Source organism: Ochotona curzoniae, unplaced genomic scaffold (assembly GCF_017591425.1).
Source record: "Ochotona curzoniae isolate NIBS_2020 unplaced genomic scaffold, NIBS_Ocur_1.0 contig_2754, whole genome shotgun sequence".
Lineage (NCBI taxonomy): Eukaryota > Metazoa > Chordata > Mammalia > Lagomorpha > Ochotonidae > Ochotona > Ochotona curzoniae.
Window position 1 is genome coordinate 27,624,722 of NW_024465582.1, and position 17,574 is coordinate 27,642,295.

General features: G+C 46.6%; 1 protein-coding gene across 2 annotated transcripts; it reads right to left on the minus strand.

The window, feature by feature from the left end:
* Nucleotides 1-203: 203 nt before the first annotated feature.
* Nucleotides 204-6,264, minus strand: PLK2 (polo like kinase 2). 2 transcript variants are annotated; one of them, XM_040977566.1, is made up of 15 exons: nucleotides 6,064-6,264; nucleotides 5,956-6,021; nucleotides 5,149-5,256; nucleotides 4,856-4,972; nucleotides 4,503-4,632; nucleotides 4,196-4,283; nucleotides 3,632-3,727; nucleotides 3,318-3,516; nucleotides 3,086-3,233; nucleotides 2,646-2,743; nucleotides 2,186-2,315; nucleotides 1,723-1,963; nucleotides 1,487-1,616; nucleotides 1,134-1,244; nucleotides 204-997 (listed from the first exon to the last, which is right to left on the minus strand). In XM_040977566.1, exons 1-15 carry the CDS (start codon nucleotides 6,208-6,210, stop codon nucleotides 806-808), a joined length of 2,001 nt encoding a protein of 666 aa, XP_040833500.1. In that variant the 5' UTR covers nucleotides 6,211-6,264; the 3' UTR covers nucleotides 204-805. The 2 variants fall into 2 exon arrangements, with proteins under 2 accessions (XP_040833500.1, XP_040833499.1); XM_040977565.1 differs by having other exon boundaries at nucleotides 5,956-6,264.
* Between the last annotated feature and the right edge of the window lie 11,310 nt (nucleotides 6,265-17,574).

The window sequence follows — 17,574 nt, forward strand, 5'->3', positions numbered from 1 at the left end:
CTCAAGCTAGGCTCATTCTATGATTTTAATATGGATCTAGAAGACTCCCTAGAAACTATGATTAGGAAAAATGGAAGACCTCACTTAGCATACTGCAGTACTTAATGCCATGCCAAACACCACCACGAATCCATTATCCATCATCAAAGAAGGTCATGAGGTGACAATGTGTTACATTAAAGACGGGAGACCATTGTTTCCGCTTTTTCATTCTCTTTATTGCCAACAGTTTAAAATGATCAACATAAAAAAAAGAACATTTCGATAATAAATACTGCTCTTTGGGCTGTAATAAATAAGTTTATTAACAAGGAATGCACTTTTTCCAGCCACAAATGTCTTAAAAAAAAAATGGACGACGACAATGACAAAAAAAAAAAAATTCATATATGGCCATAGTTCACAGTTAAGCAGCCAAAAGCTGCTCTGCTTACAGCCTTTAAACAACAATGGGAGCTTCCTCCCTTCTGCCTCCTCTTCAGGAAGTATATTCACAGTTCCAAGTCCTCTGGCTGAAACGCTCTCAACAGAGAGAAGAGTCAACGCGCCTTTCTGCGAAACTGCCTTGTCCAAACAGGTTATCTCAAGAAAAACTGCATTTTGGTTCACTCCTGGGATTGTCCAAAGTCGAGAACTGTGTGCCTCAGCCTGGTCTGGTTCCACTCAGCCCAGAAGGCCACAGAGCAATTGTTTTCGTACCACCACCTGTCCGTCTCCTTCAGCATGCTCTAGAGCATTCCACCGGCTTCCCTGGAGAGCTCACAGTGGCAACGAGGAGTCCCATAGGGTCCATTCACAAAGTCTTTCAGTTACATCTCTGTAACAGCATGTTCAGGGCATACTCCATCCGATGCTTCAATTCTAAGGAACAACCCGACATCAGCAGAGTTGTTAGTCTGAAAGTTGTAGATATCCTCTCCTCGTTGATGTAAGTGAGAAGGTATTCTTCATTTTGACTACAGATGATTATTTTTGTATGATCATGGTAGAAATTCACCTTTTAAAAAAAAAAAAAGACATGGATATTAGATATTCAATCTTTCTAAATACTAAGAAAGGTTCGATCAGTAATTCCACTGGCTAAATAAAAATAGTGCTTTTAGGACCTAAACTTGCATGAAAAGTCTGGTTACCTGAAAGGTGCCATCATTAAAGAGCATCATTAAGGCCTTATCAGATTTTAGCCACTGAAGGAGGTAGAGCCGAGGTCTTCGGACATCAGTAACGCTGGGGAGATCACCGCCCTGCAAGAGGTCAGGAGACAGACTCAGTGCCTATAAAGATGGTAGAGTGTGTACCCTAATAAGATGCTGCTCAAAGGCGGTAGTCATCAGAATGGCCCGCAGATCCCTGCTCCCACCTCCCATGGCGGAGCTAAAGGAGGATGTGAGAACTCTGCACTTCTAACAAGCTGCCGAGTGATGCAGACGCTGCTGGTCTGTGGACTGCACTCCACACACCAGTGCTATAAAGCCATGTCACTTACGTCCATGAGGTTCTCCTCCATGTAATGAGAGAAGTATTTCAGCACCGTCACTTGACTGATGAATTGTTCAGGGGCATCTGTTGCTGGGAAAACAGAACACTGGCCAAGCTCTGCATAATAGTGGACCGTTCTAGAAAAGAGGAATGAGAGAAGAGAGGGAAAAAATAGAGAAGGGTCAGTCATTGTGTTTACACGACTAGGCAAGCAACTCTACTGCATTCATTGAACATACTTACTTTTTGTCTGGAAGGAGGCTCATGTGGGCACCATTGTTGAAGAGCACCCCAACAGTGTGGTCTGAGAGCTGGTACCCGAAGCCGTATTTGTTAGAATAATCGACCCATTTGGTGACCCACTGAAAGGATGTGGTCAGCTGCTCCTTGGGGAGGCAGTCAGCCTCCGGCATGTTCTCCAGACATCCCCGAAGCACCCTGGCCACAGTGTCTGCAACACTTCCCATGGTACTGTCTTCAAGGCCTGGGAAGTCAGAGAGAAACGCAAACTATAAAATACAGAAATCATAAAAATGGAGGACTCAGTTTGTAGCTGTTCCATTTCCCTTCACTAATGCCAAAGACAAAAGAATTTTAGAATCGGCCCTTGTCCTTTTCCAATTCTCCTAATTTGCTTTTTCTGTATTACATGAACTACGACACAGGTGGACTCTGGTGCCCTAGTACTAGGCTAGCAGTCACTTACATTCGCTGCTGCTGCTGCAGCTGCCCAGGGTCCCTCTGACAATCATCCGGATGGCATCTCCCATCTGCTGCTTGCTATCTGTTGCAGGTGTTCCAGTTCTGGCAACCGTGGTGGCAGGTGGCTGGAGTTCCTTGGAAGGGAGAAGAGCCATGCATTGAGTGAAGTATCTCAACTCATGTAAGGTTCAAATTCCAACTTAAGGTGTGATTGTGGCAAGTGCCAGGAAAGCTTATCAAAAAGCCATGGATGGTAGCCAAGCAAAAGCCATTGCAGTAATCTAATTGCATGCATTCTTAAGCTAAAAGATGACATCGTTCCTTTCAGAGAGTTGAAAGAAAATCATTAAGAAAATACAACCAGCCTGAACCATTATAATGATAGTCCAAGTGCTACTTGACATAGAATGGAAATGATTTCAAGTGTTTATAACCGTGAACTATGTTATTGTTTCCCAACATACCTCATCTGGCCTATGTTTGCTGGGCTGTTGAGTTATTGAAGTCTTTTTCAAGTCATGCCTAAGCTTGTAAATTTCTTCATCTTCTTTAGACACTCTATCTGTAAATCAAGGGAAAGAATGAAGAGCATTAGTATCCCTCAATGAGGTAGGGATGAACTGGCCATCATTTCCTCCTTTTGCATTATTAACTAGCTTGTGAACCACCAAAGCAAAAACAGTATTTTATCACTGCCATCAGCTGCAATTATACATTTTAATGTTTATAAAGCAAAAAGCTATCCATCGCAATGTGAAGTGCAGATGATGCCATAAATGTTAAGGTCAGCCGCATGCCAATGTCCTAAAAGTTATACAGAATTCTCTATAGTTTTTTTTTTTTATCAACTTTAAGTCTGTCATGTCGGATACAGGAGGAAGGGAAGAAATCTCATGAGACTTACTATGTGTGTCAATATATCTTGCTTTGTCTTTTTTGCCACCAAAAAGAGCAGCAGCCGCCTTCTTAAAGAAATTCTTAGCTGGGCTTGATAAGTGGAAATCTGGTACTGTATGACAACAGCTGGAGGAAAGTCTGTCCGGAGTAAAGCCCTGTGGAGTACCAGCAAAGAGCTTCAGGGATCTGTCGGGTAACTGGGAACATTATGCAGTAGGAAAGACATGAGGTGCGCGAACCTGCAAGAAGAAGTCATGCCGTATGATGTCATCCAAACTGGGCCGATCCTCCGGGTTTTTGGACAACATGCTGGCTATTAAGTGCTTTGCGGGGGCCACCAAAGACGACGGCATGGTATACCTCGCTTCCCTTATACACCTGTAGGTTTCTTTCAGATTTGTAGTTTCAAACGGGGGCCTTCCTAGTAACATGGTGTACCTGTGGTGCAGAGAAAGCAACATCTTCAGGAATGGTCATTGAACTGAGCGGCTCTTTCTGAGAATCAAAGAGCCGACCAGATCTGCTTTTGAATCATTCTGGCACAGGTACTTACATTACACAGCCTAATGCCCAGATGTCTGATTCACAGCCATGCCCTTGTTTGTTGAGGACCTCAGGAGAGAGATAATTTGGGGTACCACATATTGTTCTGCAAAGACAAAAGGCCAACATCTCATTAGGCACCATTCTACTGGTTAACCTCAGCTATCTAGATGTGATTTGGGATATCAATTTTTAAAGAGATTTTATTGAATTTCTGTTGAGAAGCATTTGACTTTGGGTATTTGAACAACTGCCAATTGAGTGACTTCTGGTAGCTTTTTTTTTTTTTTTTCTTTAATGCATGTGCAATTTTTTTCCCCTTAGGTCCAGATGACATGGTGTTTTTAACCACTTGAGACCAGGGACACTGTGGCATTTTGATGCTTTTCAGGCAAATAGAAAGGGTTCTCTGACTGCCTTAATAGTCAACTTAGGGGCACCCTGTCTCATTTATGGTGGACACATAGCAAGTGTTTAACGTTGTAGAGCATAGATTTTAGCATCAAGTGGCCATCTCCAAAACATGAACTGGGGACTATTTCAAAACCCCTAGCAGGTCACATCTAGTTCTTACCTTCTTCTGTGCTCCAAGGGTTCCAGCCTGGCTGCCAACCCGAAGTCCCCCACTTTCAGTTCCATGGCCTCATTAATAAAGAAGTTGCCTAGATGAGAAACCAAACCAAACCAAAGGTAAATCCCTTTGAAGAGGCTTCCAATTATACACACAGCCACGACAGAGGCAGGCGGTCAGCTGTGCACGTCGCCCACTCAGCAGAAAGACTGTTCAAGGCCAGATGCCAAGGAAGGTTAGCAGGGTGAAAAGCAGGGTAGAGAAGCACCCCTCACCCCCAAACAGCTGGCATGCAGCCACCCAGACTCACCTAGTTTGAGATCTCTGTGCAGGATCTCTTGCTCATGAAGGTACTTGAGTCCAGACACAATCTGCCTGAGGTAGTATCGGACTTCCGGCTCCGTCAACACCTTTCTTGCTTTCAGGATGTGCGCCATCGACTAAGGAAGAGGAAAAGGGCAAAAGAGTTAGCTAAAACCATCAGTGAATTCCCTTCACAGGACAAGTACCGAAGGTTCTTGTCAAACAGTGCCGCAGCTCAGACCCCAGGGCAAGAGCCAGCCGTCTGCAGGGCACGTCCAAGTGGAGGGGACTCGGGGGGGTGGGGAGGGTGGGGGGGGCGGTTCAGTAAACGTGCTCAAATAGGAAAGAGTTAACACTCACCCTTCGGCTGCAATATTCCAGGAGAATGTAAATGTTTTCTTTGTCCTCGAAGTAGTGGTAAAACTGCACCACGTGTTTGTGATGAAGGATCCTGTGAAGCTCTATTTCTTTGTCGATCTAAAAGTGGGGGGATTTGGGGGGGAGGGAGGTGTGAGGGTTGGCGGGCTAAGGCTCATTAGCCTCATCATCTCCGAAGAGCCGGTAGGCGCTTACACACGCAGCAGACATCCTCCTCCCAGGGAAGGGCCAGCCGCGCGCACAAAGAAAATACTTTACTCAACAGTCACACACACCTTTTCCCTTTGATGAGGTTTGGCTACTCTGCTGTGAGGGATGATTTTTGCAGCGTAGACTTTGTTGTTTGTCAGATCTGTCATCTCATAACATTTTGCAAAGCCACCCTGAAAGGAACAAAGCCAAGGTAGGGACTGAGTATGGCGAGGGGGAAAAAAAAATGGATGGCTAGCTTATTACATATGATAAATGACCAAATAATTCCAAGCAAAGAATAAAACAAACCAAAAAACAAAAAAAACAAAAACAAAACCCGGGGTGGGATTGCGGGGTGGTGGGTGGGGAGGGTGAGGGGTGAGGAGGAGTGTGGACCACGGATGCCATCGTCTCAGTAAAAACACCTCGACGGCAAAGGGAGATGCATTCCTGAAAAGTCCCAAGTTCAAACGGTGTTTCTTCTCCCTTTCACAAAAGGCAGCTTGGTGACAGGGTTTTTAGGGTGGGCAGGATTCAAAAAAGCCACGTCTGAACAGATTTTTGTCAGTAACAGTCTGCAGAGCAGGTGCTAGCGGGAGCCGGGGCCAGGGTGGGAAGCCCTAGTTTCTGAATTTCGCACAAACGTCCCTGGGGTTCCCTGAGATCCCCGTGCTTTAGCTAAAGGATGGAAGACCGATCCCATCCCCTCCCCCCCACGCCCCCGACCCTTCCTCGGCGCCACCAGGGCACAGAAGCCCGTAGGTGAGGGACCCAACGCCGGTCGGACCAGCTCCCCTCCACCGAGAGGCCGAGAAGTGGATGGGAGCTGCCCGGGCAGCCCTCCCGCCCCGTCCGCTCGCCCGCCTGGACGCTCTCCCCGGCTCAGTCACCTTCCCCAGCACTTTGCCCCGGCAGTAGCGCTTCCCCGTCGTGGGATCGACGATAATCCGTGAGATCTCGGGTCCCGAGTGCGAATGGTGGTGATGGTGGTGCGGGGCCGCCGGCGGCACCTGCACCTGCGGCTCCTCGGGGGGCTGCTGCGGTCGCTTCTTCTTCGAGTCCCCGGCGCCAGCCTTGCCCAGCGCCTGCTCGCACATCTTGGTGCTGGCGGCCGGCTGGTAGGTGATAGTCCTCAAGAGTTCCATGCTCGTCGCCTCGTCCCCCCTGCCCTCCACGCGCTCTGCCTGGGCTGCCCGGCTGCAGCGCGCGTGGACACGCGTCCGTGCTCGTCCCGACCCCCCGAGCCCCAGCCACCTCCTACGCCGCCCACCCTTCGCCCGTCACCCGCTCCGCTTGTGCGAGTGCGAACGCTCTGCCCGCTCTTATATACCGGCCGGGAGGGGAGAGGGGCGGAGACTCGCTGCGGAGTGTGACGTCACGGGCGGCCCCGCCCACCGGCCGCCCGGGCGCGTGCGGGTCGGCGAGGGCGGCCCTGAGGGGCGGCCGGCGTGAAGGACGAACCGTGAGGGGCGAGACCGCGGCGGGCGCCCCCGGGACGCGCAGCTTTATCCCCCGCCATGGCCCCGCACGCTCCTCGGTCCCCTCGACGCCCGCGGGCCGACGCCCATGGCCCCCCGGCGCGCGCGAGGCCTCCACGGCCAGCCGGGCGACCGGAGCCTCGGTGAGGAGGCCGAGCTCGCGTCCGTTCCTGGTGGAGGGTGGGCCGGGGAAAGGAAGGGCCGGCGGAACCGCTTGGGAGCCGGGCGGCCCTGCGAGCGGGGACCCCAACCCCGGCCGGCCACCTTCCAGCGACCTCGGTCGGAGGTTCGGGTCCCGGGGCGCCTCCGGGCCAGAGGTGGGGGGGGGGGGACACTCGGAAGGCAACGGCGCCCTCGTGTGGAATCTTCTGGAAGTTCGGCTAACGGTTGTGGGTAACGACAACCTGGCATTTGACTGTGTTGTATCGGGGCTGGCTGAGACAGCACCACGGGCGGACGCGGTGCAGCCTGGGGTCAGGACCCCTGTGTCCCACATCTGAGGACCCCACGCCCGCTTCCTGCTGGGTGCACCCCGGGAAGGCGGCACACGGTGGCTCAGGTCAGGGGTCCCTGAGAGACCTGGTGGGGTGCCCCCCTCCTGGCTTCCCCTGGGAGTGAAACCGGGGCGTGCGCAGTGTGTCCCAGTCCACAGCTCATGTTTGCAGAAGCAATGAAGATCCATTGCTAACTCTTGTTCGTGCGCGTGTCCAGACTTAGACATATGTGATCGCTACTTTTGTGGTCTAGAAAAACATGTCATGAATTTCAGATATGTGAATTTCACGAAGCCCAAGGACACAATGATAGTGCCTCCCCCTCCCCCTCTCCTCTATTTGTTTAAAATTTGGGGGGGATAACCTACTTCCGATTTAGAATCACAGGCTCTAAATAAAGCGCTTTACAAGTGAAAGGACGCAAGGTAGCAGCTGATGTACGTTTGGGGGGGTGAGGTTTGTCTTTTTGGGTCTGGCTTAGGCCTGATGGGTTGTTCAAAATGCTTTGTCCGAGTCTTTGTATGTGGAGTGGGAGGCATTGGTGCCTCGATGGGACAAAGCTGTGTGAGCTGAAAGATGGCTCAATTTTGTATTTCCAGGCGTTAGTGTTCCGTTTGGTTCTCCTAGGAACATAGTTTTTCTGTATTCCAATGGTAGTATTGCGTGTTTAGCAACTGTTCAATAGTTTGAAATGCCTTCTTTAATACCACAACGGCTCTGAGTGGGGAAATATGATTCTTGTAGGGAATTCTTGTAAAGTTTTTTTTTTCCTGCCCTCTTAAATTCTGGCTGGAGTCTTGGAAAAAAAAAAACAGTTGGAGAGGGAACAAGAAACAAGGTGATTAAAGGAGTTACTCAAAGAAATGGATTCTACTGTGGGCCCATGTGTGAACTTTGGCTAAGCGTGGGGAAGGCAAGTGACAGGAAGGCGCCCTGGACGCTAGGAGATGGCTGGGCAGTTGTCCACTGGCCGAGTCTTGTGTCCAGAACACCCGACACAGCCCTACTGATGGATAATTCTTTTAATAACTGGAAGGGTCCCTTAATAACGAGAAACGTGTCATTTTCAGAGCTTCTCTTATATCTGCTATTGTTCAAAATAGCAACATAAAACAAACAACAACCACAAGCACGTTATCCTAGATGTATATTTGGATGAACACAATCTGGTCTCCTACAGTCAGATTTTGAGGTGTGATATTCTGGTTTCACGTTAGTATTGTCATCTACAAGGAGGAAAGGGGAGAGAGAGGGTGAGCAAATTTACATAGCTACTCTCACTATATTTTTTAGACCAAGTTATAATATTTACAACGCATGTAAATCTCTTTGGATGTGATACGATAGTTTTTTGTAACTAGGTTCACAAGATTTTTTAGAATGCCAGATCCATAAACCTCCAGCAGACAGTCAACAGTGTGAAGGGTTTGCCCCAGGCCACCAGCGGGTTTAGGGTAGGATCCCAGTTAATGAGACATTTACAAAAGTGCTTCTTCCAAATGAGTGTTCTGCAGGAAAGAGGCTTCCTCCACAAAGTCCTTTCTGTCGAAAGGGAAAGTCCTTTCTGTCACTTTCACTTGGGAGTGTTCAAGTTTCAGGCATGCCCAGGCATGTGGCTCGTTAATGATTACCGTGATTACCGCATGCCCGAGTGGCGGTGGCAAGAATTACAAAATCTTTGTAGCTGTAGGAGTGACCTTTGCCCTTCAGATTGATGCAGATCTGTTCTCCGCCCAGTGCGGAAAGGATTTGCTGGGATATTTTTTAAAAATACCTTTATACATTGTCTTTGTTGCTTTAAAAAAAAAAAACAGCGTTTGTGTGTTTATGTTAATGGCCTTCCAGGAAAGAACTGTATGTCCGGGATTTGTTCATTTTAGATATTTCTTAATTATACTATGTTATTGAATTGATTTTTAACCAAATATTGCTTTGTATTGGATAAGCTATTGAATAGCCCACGTAAATTAAGATCTATCTCCCAAATTGTAAGAGGACATTTAACAAAATATTAACTCTTAGCACATCTGTTGCTTTCAACTATGAAAATATGATTTTTCAGATTGTGGTGCCATCATGTGGACAGAGGCAGAACTGTAACATATACAGCAACAAATTAAGCAGCAGGACTGGAGTTTGTAGGAAAATAACTTATTTTGATGCAAAGAAAACTTTTGAAAGCAATGCTTAGCCTTTTCATGATGCCTGTGTTCCCTAAACTTTTCAAAGACAACTCACATCTTCAAAAGTTTTTGTACCAGGCCCCGTGTGATAGCGTAGTGGTTAAAGTCCTCACCTGGAATGCACCCCTGGAATCCCATATGGGCGCCGGTTCTAATCCCAGCAACTCTGCTTCCCATCCAGCTCCCTGCTTGTGGCCTGGGAAAGCAGTCAAGGACAGCCCAAAGCCTTGGGACACTGCACCCACGTGAGAGACCCAGAAGAAGCTCCAGGCTCCTGGCTTAGGATTGGCTCAGCTGCAGCCATTGCGGGCCGCTTTGGGAGTGAACCATCGGATGGAAGATCTTCCTCTCTGTCTCTCCTCCTCTCTGTATATCCACCTTTCCAATAAAAATGAATAGATTTCTAAAATGCTTTTGTACCAAAATTTTCTTTTTAATTTCATTTTCCATAAGCAATTTGAAATATGCCCATCAATATAATGTTCTCTATTTCTCTTGTGGGAAGTATTGCGTGGCTCAGCAGGTAAAGGATGCCCTTAGAATGCCAGCAAGTCTGCTGCCAGTCCAGCTCCCTGGCTAAGAGCCTGGAAAGGCAGCAGACGATGACCCGATGGCTCACGCTCCTGGTCCCCTGCCGTCCCTGTGGCAGACCTGTACTGAGTTCTGAACTGCTGGCTCTCACCTGGGCCAGCCCCACTGGTGGCATTTTGCAGAATGAACCAAAGACTTCTGAATGAATAAATTCTAAAGACATTTCTCTCTAAATCTATAGGGTTCATGCAAATACGGTCAAAATCCCAACGAAAATTTTAATGAAAAATAAGCAGATGACAAAATGCGTATGAGATTGCAAGGCATCAAAAATGCCAAAATTATTTTAAAGAACAAAAGAGATTTTTCTTTACCAGCCAACTGGCCTTATTATAAGCCATAGCAATGAAGAATGGCCACATTCTGACCAAAGGACTAGCATAAAGAATTAAGAAGTAGATCCGCATCTTATTGATAGGTAGATCTGTATGGAAGGAACTTTTTGCTCCATGGCAGAAGTATGGTAATTAGTATGAGAAAAGGGCTAGTTCGTGAATCAAACATTTTTCACACAAAAGCACAACACACATCACAGAGCATACTAATTTGCTGATCAAGATAACAATGTGGCTGCCTTAAATATTTTCTCATAATTATGGAGGCTGTGAATTGAAGATGAAGGTATAAATACCAATTTTTCTTCTCCAGAAATCTCTTTTCTTGGCTTGCAGGTGGCTACTGTCTCCTGTCATTACATGGTCTTGGGTGGCCATGCGCCTTAGCACTGGCGTGTCTGGATCACAGTGTATGGGGACAGCACAGGCTGTGTATGACACCCTCTAACCTCTGCAGGCCTTGTCTTCAACAGTTAAATTCTGAGTATTAGATGTTAGGGTTTTAGCATGAATATCAGAGAAACACAGTTCAGTCCATAACACACACCATCTATAATAAACACCATATACAATCTTCAGCTGGAGTAATGAATTAAATATCAAGAGTAAACCTTGAAAGTATTAATAGAAGAAACAAGCAACTAAGTTTTTTTTTTTTAGCATAAGGTAGATAAAGATTTCTTAAGCTCATAAGAAATACTAATCCTATAATAAAACAGTGCTAAATGAACTAAAAATTCAAAAGATACAAACTAAAATGACCAAAGGTCAGTGATAGGTTGGTACAAGGTATTTATGTAGTATTAAAAGATATATTAGGGCCCGGCACGATAGCGCAGTGGTTAAAGTCCTCGCCTTGAACGCACTGGGATCCCATATGGGCGCTGGTTCTAATCCCAGCAACTCTGCTTCTCATCCAGCTCCCTGCTTGTGGCCTGGGAAAGCAGTCAAGGACGGCCCAAAGCCTTGGGACCCTGCACCTGTGTGGGAGAACCAGAAGAGGCTCCTGGCTCCTGGCTTAGGATTGGCTCAGCTGCAGCCATCGCGGGCCACTTGGGGAGTAAACCATCGGATGAAAGATCTTCCTCTCTGTCTCTTCTCCTCTCTGTATAATCACCTTTCCAATAAAAATAAATAAATCTTAAAAAAAAAGATATATTAAAAGTTTAAAAAGTATATCTGAACATTCAGAAATTCCTGAGGTAGTCAGAGAGCAGCCCACCCTTCTGCTGATGGGAACAGAGAACAAACGATTGCTTGGCCTAAGTGAAAACCCATCCATTTCAGGTTGGTTGGTTTCCGACTGATAAAGGCTCCCTCTAGGAATGAGTGAAAGTTTCTGATGGGCTAGACTTAAACTTTATTGTTTGCACTGAGCTGTAGCCTATGCAGGAATCCAAAGCCCTGGAGTCAGCTCAACCTGAGGTCCTCCTGTTAAATGTTAAACCCTCTGTGTGCTCAGCAATGAGCTAACGCAAAAACATGTAAGAGGATCCTGCAAACTGGTGAGAAAAGCAACACAACAGGAAAATGATTGAAAGTATTAATATGAATTTCATATATAAGGAACTACTTCAGCCAATAAATAGCATCCTTAATAAAAGGAAGTCAAAATCATTTAAACTCATTTAATTGGTAAAATTGGGAAATCTAACCCTTAAGTGTTAGAAAAGATGCAGACTAGCTATTTTAAAAATCATACTTATTAAACGATAATTTGCATTCTACAAACCAAGCAAGAGAAAGACTTGTGCATATACACCCGGTTATGGCAACACTTTTAGCACTGCTACAACCAGACAGGCACAATATGATTGCTTGCCAGTCAACAGATACCTAAGCAAACCATGGCACACACACACGCTGGGATATTATGTAAAAATCCAGGAGTTACAGAACCCATAGCAATGTGAAAGGACAATAGCTTTGAGTTAAAAAGAAAAAGTTGTTGTTTCATAAAATTTTTAAGAGCCACATTTTAGGTATGCATGTATGTCTTATTTTAAGTACCATCTAAAGTAGCAAAATTCAGGATATTTTTGCCTGCTTTCAGGTGATATATGAGAGGAAGATCATACATGTATGTGGCTGTCAGTGACTGGTCCTGGGGCTGTGTAACAGAAGCATTCAATAGAGATGTTCATGCAGACACCAATGGCCACATGCCAAGGCTTATCCTTAGTCCAGTTATGTGTACCTTACATCTGTTTGGTTCTGTTTTTTAATGCATTACGGCGTGGTGCGTCGAGCCCCAGATGCTTTGCTTGCAGTGCTTTCTGATGAAGCATCAGGAGGATGGTCCAGGTTCTTGGGTTCCTGCCACCCGTGTGGGAGACTTAGAGTTCTGAGCTTCTGGCTTTGGCCCGGTCCAGCCCTGGCTGTGGGAGGCGTCTCACGAATGAACAGGTCCAATGAAGAACTCTTTCTGCCTTTGAGTAGGTACAAAATCAGTTTAAAAAATAATGGTTTCTGATGCACACATGATGTGAGGAACCTTGTCCAATGAGAGGAACATTGTGGTATCAGAGCAGCACCTGGAGGCTGAGGATGAGTTCAAGTATCACACATCTTGGTGTCTTTGTTGCTGCTCCAATGATAAATACATCATAGACCGGGTAACTTATAAATAACAGAAATGCAATGCCCACGCTCCTGGGCTGGGAGAGAAAGATCGAGGTGCCAGCAGATGAAGCATCTGGTCTAGACGGCGGTGTCTCTCTGAGCCTTCACCTGGCGGGGAAGGCTCACAAGCCACCTGCCCTCAGCACCATCTGTGCCTTTGGGCATTGAGATTTCATATCTAACTCTTCAAAAGCCCAATAAATATAAAATATTGGGTTAGTTTTAGGATTTAAGTATTACATGTTAAATGTTTCATGTGATGTTTATTTTAACTTACTAGCATTTTGAAAAAAAAATAGCAAATCCTGCCAGTAATCTTCGATAAAGGGTTAGATTATACATGTAGTCATGAACACATTTTACTAGGATCTTCTACTAGTTTTATCTGATTATCCAGCAGTCTAACTTTCCACTGATCTGTTTCCCAGAGTTGGTGGTAACCAAGTCCCCTTCTGCCCCATTCACCATTGAAAAAGCTGCCGGTATTGTAGTGGTCTTGGGGCTCCCTCTGCTGGTACAAACAGGTAACGCCAGTCAATCCCATGAAAGTTTTAAGGTGATTTGAATACATCTATTTCTTATATTCAAAGCCACCGTGTTACTGTGTATTCATCAGTAGCGAGACTTCATTCACTTTCTGAATATCTGCTAAAGTGCACAAAAAAATCTGAGTTTATTTAAATTCTGCAATCCCCCAAAAAAAGTATATAGTGAGTAAAATACAAAAAGAAGGTAAACGGTTTCAGCGTCTCCTTATCCTTGAACGTGGAAACCTAAGCATTAACATGAGAAACCTGTCTGACACCTTTTAAAAAGCTAGCTTTAAATAAAATCATTCCTCGCTTCCTTTTGGATTTTAATGTTTTTTTTTCTTTTTTCCAGATTTCCAGATTTCTTCTACATTTAAGATCATTTCTTCAAACGTGCGCTTTCAAAGGCAGAGGAGCCGTTTCTTCGCCGATGACGCAGTCTGCTGGAAAGTGGGTCACGGTGTTTGCCAAGAAATTCCGCTGACCTTTTGTGTGGAGGTCAGCGTCGACTTTACCACCTTCAAACTTCTTGAAAAAAGCAGTCTGTTATTTTTAATAGCTTTGTTGAGACCCTGTTTTCTTACTTGAAGACAATCGAAAGGACTGATCAATTGTTGCTCACTTACCTTACAAAATTATTTTGCTGGAAATCTCTGGGCACTTCAAATGTCAAATCAAAAACCAGGGCGGAGGACAGAGGGTGGTGACGGAGATTCGGCTGCATTTAGTTTAACCTCCTGTTAAAGCCTTTGATAGGACACAGAGCTACAAGTGGAAATCACTGTGCAGTATTGCAAGACTCAACTGCAAATACAGAACTAGAGTGTTTAAACTCACAAAATATAGCGTAATCATCAAGTTCAAGCTTGACAAAGGATAGCAAGTACACAATAAGGAAGAGTACCCGGGGCCCAGCGCGGTGGCCTAGCAGCTAAAGTCCTCACCTTGAACGTGCCAGGATCCCATATGGGCGCCGGTTCTAATCCTGGCAGTCCACTTCCCATCCAGCTCCCTGCTTGTAGCCTGGGAAAGCAGTCGAGGACGGCCCAAAGCCTTGGAACCCTGCACCCACACAGGAGACCCAGAGGAAGTTCTGGGCTCCTGGCTTCGGATCGGCACAGCTCCAGCCATTGCAGGCCGCTTGAGGAGTTTATCAGCGAATGGAAGATCTTCCTCTCTGTCTCTCCTCCTCTCTGTATATCTGACTTTCCAGTAAATCTTAAAAATAAAACACTGTGCAGTGGTGGTAAAAGAATGCTGCTTAAGACTACCGTCCGGCAGGATTGTAGGGGGCAGGCCTGCTTCTACCAAAAGGACTGGTTCAGGATGCTGGGCCATAAACCACGCATAGGCGTCTCATCTGGAAGGGACTCCACCCACTGGTTCACTCCCTCAGATGCCTGCAATGACGGGCTGGGCCAATCCCGGCCAAGTTTAGGGGCTGAAAACACAAAAACACAACCCTGGCCTCCCAGGTGGTGGCAGGAATCTAACTGGCTGAGCAGAAACAGGAAGGAAGCTATAAAAAAAGGGGGTGGGCAGAACCGGGATTTCAACCCAGTCACCCTGATCAGGGGGTTCCAAGCAGTGTCTTAAACCCGGACACCCAAATCCAGCCTCTCCTAAGACTCTTTAAGTGTAATATTCTCAATACTATCACCGGTAAGATTTCTATGCATTTTCAAGTACCTAATAGTGAACCAAAAAAAAAAAAAAAACCAAGACTTTTTTTTTAAATTCTAAAATGGAGAATTAAAAAATATCAACGGAGGTGCAGGTGAGCATTATGAGCAAGCTCTCAGCGCTGTAAGGGAAGAACTGAGACGTCCATGGGCAGCAATTCCTGTTCTGCAGTCCTTAGAAAGATGCCCTCCTCGGCGGTGGCTGGACACTCCAAGCAGCCGACGCACAGCTGAGAAAACCAGTACCACCGTCAGGGACATAACCTTGCTCAAGTCGGGCCGGCTCAGGGTATGAGGGTTTCTCATGAACAGTGGCATAGAAGGCTGTAACTGCGTTGAATAATGAAGAGGGTGGTAAACTGGGCATGGCTGCCAACATTGCCTGCGAGTTAGGAGAGGGGGGAAAAATGTTGCCAGACCAGTGTAGCCGGTAGAGGGCAGCCGTGTCCAGGTTTTCAGTTTTATAGTCTTAGCGCCGGAAACACCAGCACTTCACTGCTGGGAACGGGAAGGAGCAGGGCAAGAGAAAGCATTAACGCAAAGTGGGAGGAAACGGAACTGATCCTGATGACACCTGTCTTAAGTTTGCCAGCGCCGCTGAGTGAAGCCAGGCTCCCAGTCTCCCATAGAAGCTGAGAGGCAGGGGCTTGTCTTTTGGGGCTGGCTGAAAAAACCAAATTCCTTTGGCAATCTGAGTTTTTTGGTTTGTTTTTGTTTTTGTTTGTTTGTTTTTCCAGGGAGGGACTTTAAGAAGAGTGGCTTGGAACTGTTAGAAATTGTGTTGGTGCCCGTTCAATTCCTGTGCCTAGAGTGTTGTTGGTGGAGATGAGGAGTCACAGGAGAGAATCTTCAAGATAAGACAGGGAGTTGACACTGCCTGCTTCTAGAAGCAGGACGAGGTTGGTGCTTCTTGGTGACTTGCTGACGCTATTTTTGTCTTGAAACTGTTTTGGGGTCTTCAAAGAATTTGTAAGACAAAAACAAAATTAAAACATGTTTTCAAAACGTGCATATAGAGAAAAAAAAACTATGTATGGATTTTACTTTTTTTCTCACTAAAAAGAAGCTCATCTTTTGGCTCCATTGCCCATGAACTGTTTGGCATGCCTTATGACTGTCTTGAAGGAGCTGTTTATTCCCATCCCGTTAGAGAGTCACGTATGTTCCTCCTGCCCCGTTTTCACCCTTCTGATCGGAACCTGACGCTCTGTCACTTTGGTAACTGAGCACCACAGAGGCGGTGAGTTAGCTCATTTTTACTTCAGAGAAAAGAGGGGAAGCTTGTGCAATCTAGCCTCACTCATTGGAGCAGCACAGCCTTCTGCCACACGGGCTGCTCCAGCGGCCCTTTGGATCCTGACGTGCCCCACGGTCCATGCCGGGGCCTCTGGAACTGTAGAGCTGCCTGCTCAGCGCGTGCGGCCTGACTGCACAGGGCACGCCCGCCTGCAGACGGCCTGCAGAGGAAAGGTGCCAAATCAAGGGGAGAAACTGAGATGTGACTGTGCTTGTCCATCTCCTCTCCACCTGCCACTTCTTAAGCGGGGTGCTGAAGTCACCTGACTAGTTATTTGAGAAATATTCTACCAGCTTTGAGGTTAAAATATTATGGGCTGGGCCCGGCACGATAGCAAAGTGGTTAAGGTCCTCACCTTGTACACTCCGGCATCCCATATGGTTGCTGATTCTAATCCTGGCAGTCCTGCTTTCCATCCAGCTCTCTGCTTGTGGCCTGGGAAAGCAGTCGAGGATGACCCAAAGCCTTGGGACCCTGCACCCACGTGGTGGGAGACCTGGAAGAGCTCCTGGTTCCTGGCTTCAGATCTATGCAGCATCCGCCATTGTGGTCGCTTGGGGAGTGAATCATCGGCCGGAAGATTTTCCTTTCTGTCTCTCCTCCTCTCTGTATATTCGCCTTTCAATAAAAATAAATAAATGTTAAAAAAAGAAACAGGGTGATTTAGGGAGGTTGCCTTTAAGAGATTACATAGAAGATAGGACCTGAGTGACAGAAGAACCAGGAAATTTTAAAAAGTATTGTGTGTGGGCTGGCAGGGTAATAAGACAGGAAGGCCAACTTACAGTTGCACTTATTCCAGGAAGGGGATGATAAGAGTAGGAACATGTCCTTCTATACATTGGAAATGGGGCGGCTCATTGCCATCAGAGCAGGAAGTGAGGTCATCCCCGCATTTCTGCAGCATGGAACAAGGGTGGACACACCCCGGGCCGTTCCAAGTACATCAGTCTCCACCCAGGAACGGGACTCAGGGCGTCTTCATGCGCATCGCCGCTTACTCTCTTGCTTTGCTTTCCCTCTGCTTATTTGTTGAAACCCTTCATACTTCCTGAAAACCCACCAACTTTCCACCATCCAGACCATGATCTCGCACTTGACATCAACCAGGATTCAGCGTTGCCCGGGAAGAATAAAGACGTCATCGTAGATAGTTGGGTACACATAGAGTGTAAATCAAAGCATCGTGCTGTTTAAAAGCATGAACTGCAGATTCAAGTGAGTGCGTTCTGTGTTTGAGTTCAGGCTCCAAGCTCCGCTGTGCGGCATTGCGTGGGCAATTCACCTTGCTTAAGCC